The sequence below is a fragment of the Neltuma alba genome, unplaced genomic scaffold, assembly GCF_004799145.2.
Source record: "Neltuma alba isolate B1F8T4 unplaced genomic scaffold, ASM479914v2 tig00013181_pilon, whole genome shotgun sequence".
NCBI lineage: Eukaryota > Viridiplantae > Streptophyta > Magnoliopsida > Fabales > Fabaceae > Neltuma > Neltuma alba.
Genome location: NW_021637491.1, coordinates 37643 through 46430, shown reverse-complemented (window position 1 = coordinate 46430; position 8788 = coordinate 37643). Strand labels below are relative to the sequence as shown.

General features: G+C 33.6%; 1 protein-coding gene across 1 annotated transcript; it reads right to left on the bottom strand.

The window, feature by feature from the left end:
• Positions 1-6521: 6521 nt before the first annotated feature.
• Positions 6522-8395, bottom strand: LOC114735197 (disease resistance-like protein CSA1). The gene is made up of 4 exons (XM_028922872.1): positions 8228-8395; positions 7352-8113; positions 7197-7265; positions 6522-7094 (listed from the first exon to the last, which is right to left on the bottom strand). The coding sequence occupies exons 1-4, from the start codon at positions 8393-8395 to the stop codon at positions 6522-6524; spliced, it is 1572 nt and encodes a 523-aa protein (XP_028778705.1).
• Positions 8396-8788: the final 393 nt, after the last annotated feature.

The window sequence follows — 8788 nt, the reverse complement described above, 5'->3', positions numbered from 1 at the left end:
ACAAAATAAACTTGGGTCTTATATTTTAAGACGAAATTGAATGTCAAACTAGCTCTTATATTAAGGACTGGAGGTTGTATATATACTCTCTCTGGTCCTTAATTCAAGAGTTAGTTAACTAATTTAAGTAAATTGGAGAAGTTTTTAAAGTTAATCATTTAAAAGAAATATGTTTTATCTTTCCTAAAATACCATTAGCTTTAACATTTGATGAAACTTTTGATATGTCTAACCACTGCCAGGACAACGTTGGAAAAAAAAAAGAATAAATATTAAAGGCAAAATAGATTGGAGTATTATATTTATGATCAAATTAAAAGTCAAATTAATTTTTATATTAAGGAATGGAGCTAGTATTAAGAATCTTGTCCGAGTAAACTTCTATGTTTGCAAAAGTGTTGAAATCGCTTCAAGAAAAATTGAAATTAATTTATAGGTCAAGATAGATTCAACATCCTAAAATAATTTTTAATAGCATATTCTAATCTAATTTATGATTCTCAGGCCAAAAGAAACAAGTAGCACTCAAAATCCTAAGCTGTTTTTGGTAATACTTGCTGCATCTAATGTCTTAAAATATTTTTCTAATAATAGTCAATATCCTAAGTTTAGAATGCTCATTAGTCACTACTCATGAAAAAGATCTTTAAGGACAAAATTGCACCAAAAATATTTTAGAATAGCGAGTACTACTGAAGTATATTTTAGGATGCTGAATGGTATGAAAAAAAAAATATTTTGCTAGATGCATGTTAACGCTTAATTATTTGACAGAAAAAATAAGTGTGATTTAAGATAGCGAATATCCAGAGCGTTTTTTTTTTTCTTCCTGGAATTTGGAAATTTTCCTCCACCAGTTGAGTATGTATTGAATTCTGCTGATTAGTTACTGTCCCTACAGATATATTGTTTATTCTTTTGGGTATTTGCATGAAATTTAATCAATATTTCGAATTAATTTTCCACAATTAATTTATAAATGATTTTGAGGTCAAAAGTTTAGAAAAAAAATGCTAAATTTGAAATTAAAAAAAAATTCATCTTGGTCAAAGAAAAAGAATATCGGCCATAATTATTGTTTTTCAACAGTTAATTTTCTCCTTCAAAATCACCCCTTGCCATTTATTCGGGATGACGAATGTGTGAATTAATATTGTGTGTTTATCAATAGTAATCTCACATCTTGTAAAAAATTCTTTTGGCCGCAAGAAGTATTAACATTCAAACAATAAAGTCATTACAAACACACACCAATCTAAAAGAAGCGGCTAGCCAACGAAATACATCAAACTCAACTCTAAAATCTACAAACAGAGCCCCCAACACGCAACAATATATGCTACTGCAAAGCAAATTCACGAGTCTCCAGCGAGAAAAGACTGCAAAGTCGTTCGGTCCTGTGATCCAATACAGAATAACAAACCTAATAAATAGCTTCAATTTTTGTATGGCTCCGCTCTACTACACATTCTTAATGAATTTGTCGAGTACTCTCAAGGGGAGCTTGAGTTCATCATGAGGAGGAGCAAGTTGGTCGAAACGAACACGATTACGCTGCCCTTGTACCTCTTCTTTACGTATCACTCTTCACCCACATCCCATTATTTCCATCTCACCGCGAGATGAGCGAGTGTAAAGTTGGATGTGAAGGGAATTGTTATGACCTTTAGGTGCTGCCAACATGTTTTCTCATTTAATTCTAACATCATTATGCACTGATGAGGAATCTGGTCATCATGCCTGACTGAAATGCTATGCCCCACTCATTGCTTGTATCATAATCGTCATCTTCTGCAGCTTTACTACTTCAATCAATCGTTAAACCACCATAATCTAAGATAAGGAAGCATACAACAATTCCGGACCATTCACTATCATGACAAGATGGAGGTATGTTCACTTTCATCTCACATTTCGATCTATTCCCACCCAAACCACCATAATCTTCTTTATTTGGAAACCATGATGGCATTTTGCGCCCTGGAATAAATTCCAAACCTGGAAAAATTGAACCTTGGAGGGTGCTCATCTCTCATTACGGTTCATCATTCACTTGGAGAGTTGAAAAAGCTTGTTGAAGTGACCTTGTCGTGTTGTACCAGTCTTGAAATCCTTCCGAAAACATTGGAAATGAGCTCTTTGATAAAGTTAGATATTATTTGGTGTGATAAACATTCAACTCTTCCAGAACTTGGGGAATGTATGAAAAAATTAACAGTGCTTGATGCAAGGAAAACTGCTATAACCAAACTTCCAGAATAGCTTGGATTCTTTTCTGGTTTGGAGGTTTGAATCTAAGGGGGCCCCGAAGACTTGTTCTTCAAATGTCTGGTTTAATCCAACATCATTAACCATATTAGGCTTGAGCTACTGTGGCATTAGTGATGGTTCAATTCCTGATGATTTAGGTAGTTTGTCATCATTAATTACTTAAAGCCTGGAAGGAAATGATTTTGCTAATTTACCCTTTGGTTGCTTCTCAAATCTTTTTCAACTACTTCATCTTTATTTGAATAACTGTGAGAGGCTTAAGTCGCTGCCAAAACTCCCACCAAGGTTAATCCATTTATATGCAACTGGTTGAGACTCGATGGAGCCTTTATCATCAGATGGAATTGGGAATCTAGTTTCATCACTTGACCATGAGGTATGTTTAACTATAACTTACAAATATGTCGATTTCTTTATCCTTTTCTTTTAACTATATAGATATAACATGATTTTTTATTCCTTGTTTTAAATATGTCCATTCAGGTATAAATTTTTGTGATGTCTTCCTCTGTATTCTTCATTCTCATTTTGAAGTAATTATTGGAAATGAAAGTTATATTAATTTTGTTACAGTCGAGATATGTACCCGAGGCAGATTTTCTTGCAATAATGCCAAAATCTGAGATACCTTCATGGTTTCCAAACAGAGGCTCTATTCCTTCAAATGAAAGTGGTACTTCAAAATATGAATTAGTGGTGGACGTCCCTCCATATTTTCGTGCAAGTAAATGGTCTGGACTTGCTGTGTGCCTAGAAATAAAAGACAGGTCAACATGTGATAAACTTACCATTTCATGGAGTTGTAAAGCTCGTGAAGATGAAATTTCAATTGTGTACGCCTGGCAGCCTTGCCTCTGCCTAATGCTTTTAGATTTCAATGAGCAAATTAAGAGGAAATAGTAACTGTCTTCACATCAAACTTAGTGTCACCTGTCAATATTCTAAGAGCCCACAATTGAAATGTGGGTGGCAGGTGCTATCTAAAGAAGAGATGCAAGATTGGGGCAATCCCACCATTGATTTCAACAAGTTAACACAAGCAGAGGTTGGTGCTTCTGATATTAATTTTAATTAATCTTTCTCAAGCATTTGATAACTGAGTTCTTAGCTTGTGATGAGTATTAATTTGATGCACGTAATAGTATGAGATATCTTTCTCATATTTATTTCATTTTCTTTACTTCTGTCATTGCGATAAACCTGTTGTTTTTTAATTGTAATTTCATACTCTATAATTTGTGAAGGTATCTTGTTGTGATAACCATATTTATCGCTCTGACTGTGTTGTTCATTTAATTAGTTGGTTCAGCATAACTCTTATCCTGAGCTGCCACCTCTAAGACAGGGTGATTTCCATAGTAGAACCCACGGAAGAAGGAATGTCAGTAGCAGCAGTAAGCGTGATAGCTTAAGGAGACAGAACCAAGGAAGGAGAGATCTATTATTGTTAGCTTGGTGGCCAATCTAATCTTCCAGTTGAAACATTATGAGTAGAATAGTAGTAGGGATTATAGAGGATTGTCATTTGATCACCGACGCTTTAGGATAAGTATCGTCTGCCTATCTAATAACGTTATTGATGATTGATATGAAAAATGAGTGGAAACACTTGTGTAATTAAAATATATATTTATATATATGAAAGTAATTACAATATATACGTCAAAGCTGAGTCAAACGAATTAGATACTATACTCATTGGATTGTCGTAGTTGATATAAATTTGATGAGGAGAACTTGAGTTTATTATTATTATTCCCTTCATTATGATGATGATTAGCGGTCTTTTTAGTCCTTGTCATTATGAATTAGCTTCACAGAACTAGCTAGTGGACATTTGCAAATGAAATCTATATTTTTGTTGGAGATAATTATGATTGAGCTAGCCAAATTTTTTTTTTTTAACAGCAGAGATAATTTTAAATTCCTTTCACTTTTCTTACAAATCTTCCTTAACCAATTAATCCTTCATTTATTGGTTATTTTGGTGGTTCAGATGAAATTTAAGCAATCTACTAACAACAGTTCAATCTCTTATTTGAATTGGTTAAGGAATTTACTTTTAGATAAATTAATCTAACATTTTTTTTAGATTTTTTCTCTATTTAGATATGGTAAGTTCTTTGTTAACTTTTCTAAACAAAGTATTACCTCCAATTCTAAATATACAAGTTAGTTGACTAATTTGAGGAGATTAAGGAAATAAGTTAAGTTAGTTATTTCTAATAAATAAGTATTGTCTTTCCTAAAATATCCTTGCTAATCAAATGTATTAGCTAGAACTACTATTATCAGAAGGACTACTTTGAAAAAAATGCATAAATATGAGAGATAAAGTAGATTGGGGTTTTATATTTAAGACTAAAATAAAAGTCAAACAAGGTCTTAATTAACCAGTGCTTCTGTTTTATTCATTTTATTATTTTTTTTGTTTTCCCTACACACACACATATATATATTAAAATAGTTGTCCAAGTAAACGTATGTATCTGCAAAAGTGTTGAAATCCCTTCAATGAAAATTGAAATTAACTGTTGGATTAAGATACATTCAGCATCATAAAATTTTTATTCAACAACATAAATTATTTTTTCAGTATCACTGAGAATCTTCATCTTTTAGTAATATTTAGTGTATTCAACATCTTAAAATATTTTGAATGTTATTAAAAAAAAATTTGTTAGATACGTTTTAACCCTTAATTATTTTGAAAAAATTCCTCTGCCAATTAAGTATGTCTAGAATTCTCTTGATTAATTACTGTCCCTGCCAGTTGTTTATTCTTTTGGTCGTTTGCAAGAAATTTAGGCAATATATCGAATTGCATAAATATTTTAGAATGTGAAATTGAAAATCATCTTTTCAACGATTAATTTATAAATGATTTTGAGGTCAAAAGTCCTCATCTGGTCAAACAAATGAATGGCTTTTGCGAAGCACTCTTCGGGGAAGCTTGGCTGAAACTGAAATGATTTAGATGGCGCCACTCTTGTATGTCTTCTTTACATATCACTCTCCACCCACATCCCTTTATTTCAGTATGAACAAGAATAGAATTTTATTTATACAATACATTTCCTATTATGTTATATACACAATAAACAAATACAATAAGTAATCAATATTTGAGCCACTTAATTAATCATCATAAACTAAATGGCTTCCACCAATTTTATGTGCATGCATGCATACGTACCTAAATATATTTATATATTCTTATTACAATTTAATTTCATCATAAAAATATAATTCGTGCCAAACATATGTTTATGTTTGTCTAACTATGAACTACTTCTACTTATCTCTTCTTCTTGAACTGTTTATCATTTATTTGTTCTCTTCTTCTTCCTGAAATAAACATATCCATATGATAGTTTTTTTTTTTTGAGGTTTTATTATCAACACATAACTAATTTTGCGAACAAAATTGCTCACGCACATTGAGACATGTCTTTTTATTTCACTTTATTTTTAAATGCTCTGTTTCTTTACAGGTGATACATCAACACGTTATATATCAAAATATTCTATTACCATATGATATCATCAATATTAAAACAATTTATCTAATTTGTGTAGCCAAGTTGTATAGTTTTACGTACTAACTCAAACTTGTAATTATGCATGGAACTTGGATCTCTTTCAAAATTGGAAACAGGGGAGGGTGCTTTCAACCAAATTGACGGCTTCCAAGATTCACTCTGTTTCATAACTCTGGTTCTTTTTATTTACTGGTTCTTTTTATTGTCCTTTTTTTTTCTAGTTTGTTATGGTAAATAATATGATTATGTTATTGACAGCTGTGTTTGCATCCCCGCAGGTATATGAGAGGAATGATTCATGTCACTTACACTTTACTGTTCTTATGAAATCCACTGCTACATCATTGCATAAAGTGTATGGAACTTGACTTGTTTTTTTTTAATTTATAGAGAAAATGATTTTCTTCGCTCGTGAATTATCACTTTCGGTTTGTGTTGAAGAAAATAACAAAAGATTTAAATTTTACCGAAATGCAATGGTATTTCACTTCATTAAATGCCTTTATTCATGTTAACAAGTGCTCAGTGTTCATTTATAACAAGGAAATTAATTAAATTCTTTCTCTCTCTGAAAACTTCATCAAATGGCAAAAATTTTTGAAACAAAGACAAATATCTGGAGTGACAAATATTATATTAGAATGGAAGGAGTAGGAAGACAATGAGTCATTGTTACCTATTCTCGTCCATTTTTCTCTGGTTCTTGAATCAGCGAGTCAAACACCGCTCCCCTAAAAAGAATTCCACAAGTGCTCTCAGCGGAAGCTTGACCTCATCAGAAGAAGCAAGCTGGGGTTGGGTGGCTTGGTTGAAGAAACCATTGAGATTGCGCCAATCTTGTATCTCTTCTTTACATATCACTCTCCACCCACATTCCTTTACTTCCCAATCGTGACCCGAATGGTCAGCAGAAAATAGAATGCGAAGGGAATTGCTATGATGAGCTCTTAGGTGCCGCCAACATGTTTCCTCATTTAATTCCAACACCATTATTATGCACTGCTTTTCAGAAATGAGGAAACGAATATCACACTCCCACTCTTCATCATCACGTTCTGCAGCTTTACCACTCCAACCACCACTGTAACCTGACATACGGAAGCACACAACAATTCCGCACCATTCACTGTCACGAAAATATGGAGGCATGTCCACTTTAATCTCATGTTTGCTACCCCACTCATCCAAATGGCAATCTTCTATATGTGGAAACCATGATGGTATTTCGCATCCTGGAAGACTTGCACAGAAATCTCTTAGCAGGAGAAGCCGTTCAGCTCCCTGCAAACATATCAAACAATATGTTATTAACATTAATTACCCATGAAGGGAGCATATGTGAGAAAAAAACACAAAAATAAGACACATATAATGAAATAGCACAGAAGGAACTTCTTGCAGCCCATCTTCATCCCAATCATCATCGACTTCACATTCAGTTCGCCAACGACACTGAGAAAAAAAATTAGTCATGTTATATAATTGCAGCTTTAAGGGGAAAAAATACTCATTAGAGGTGTAGGAAGAGAAACGCATACCTCGTGGTCAAGTGAAGCAACCAAATTCCATAACTGTCCATCTGATGATAATGGTTCCATTGAATCACAACCGGAGGCATGTAATCGAATTAATCGTGATGGGAGCCTTGGCAATGACTTGAGCCTTTCGCAGCAATTCAATGAAAGGAAGACAAGTCGAGAAAGACCAGAGAAGCAACCAATGGGTAGATTCTCAAAATCATTACTGCTTAGATCCAATACAATGAGCGATGATAAACTGTCAAAATCAGGAATCGATCCATCATCTAAGCCACACCCGCTTAAGTATAACTCCGTTAATGACATTACATTCAAGCCGGAAATTTGGTGACTTACGTGAGTCTTCAACGACTTGTCAAGATTTTTAATTTTACAGCCACTCAAATTTAGATATTCAAGACCCGTCAAGGATCCAACTGATTCAGGAAGTCTAGTTATAGAAGTAGCACACACATCAAGATATGATAGTTTTTCCATACCTTTCCCAAACTCTGGGAGCTTTGCAACTTTTTTACACCCGCTAAGGCTTAACTTCTCCAAACAATTGGTTTCCCATTTTTTGGGTAGGATTTCAAGGCTTGCACAATTATTTAAGTCCACCTCAACAAGCTTTCTCAACTGTCCAAGGGAGGCATGAACCTTGACAAGAGATTTGCATCCACCAATATGTAAATGTTTTAAATTTGGAGAACGTGAGAAGTCTGGAGTTTCGGTCAAATTGTGAGACCCTTCGAATACGACAGATTCCAACTTTGTCATAGGCTAGAATTAAACAAAAGATGGTAGAATCAGTCTAACTAAGCAGTATATCAATAAAACCTGGACACAGAGACATAATTTTAAGATAAACAATGACGCATGAAGCATCAATCTCACCTGTTTGTTGTTCCAAAGTTGTTTTATTTCGCTATGTGGCGCATCCATTTGAACAAGTCCGTTCAGTTGAGTTTCAAGTCGAAGAGCTTCCAAAGGATATGATTGCCATACAACAACTTTTAATACACCAGCCAAAAACTTCCATTCACTTGGGAAGATGAATTCCATGTTACTTGAGAAGAGCCTAAGGTTACTCATCTTTGAGAAGGCTTCAGGATGTACTTCTATTTTATCTAGCTCCTTACGATCCCAATAATGTTCCATAAAAATAGCTTCTACTGCCTCAGATCCCTGATAAAAATGTCATTTGCCAGAAAAATAACATGAGAATGATAAGAAAATAAAGAACATTAAAAACATTAAATGTATGTCAACAAAATGAGATATTTAGAAAATATGGCTCTCACCTTGTTATTTTCCACTACTTCCTTAATTTCCTCAGACTTCCACAGCCTCCTACGCTTGCCAACGTTCTTGGGAGATTCTTGATGAACTATATTCCTACCCAACTCTTGAAGTAAATCATGCATCTCTAATAAGTCACCATTCTTTTCAACTAGT

Excerpts from the sequence above, each read along its gene's own strand:
- LOC114735197 (XM_028922872.1), bottom strand. The coding sequence starts at position 8,395 with ATGGAATTCATCTTCCCAAGTGAATGGAAGTTTTTGGCTGGTGTATTA. Across the intron at positions 7,266-7,351 it reads TTGCTTCACTTGACCACGAG|TGTCGTTGGCGAACTGAATG; the intron begins GTATGCGTTTCT and ends TTTTTTTCTCAG. Across the intron at positions 7,095-7,196 it reads GGCTGCAAGAAGTTCCTTCT|GGAGCTGAACGGCTTCTCCT; the intron begins GTGCTATTTCAT and ends ATATGTTTGCAG.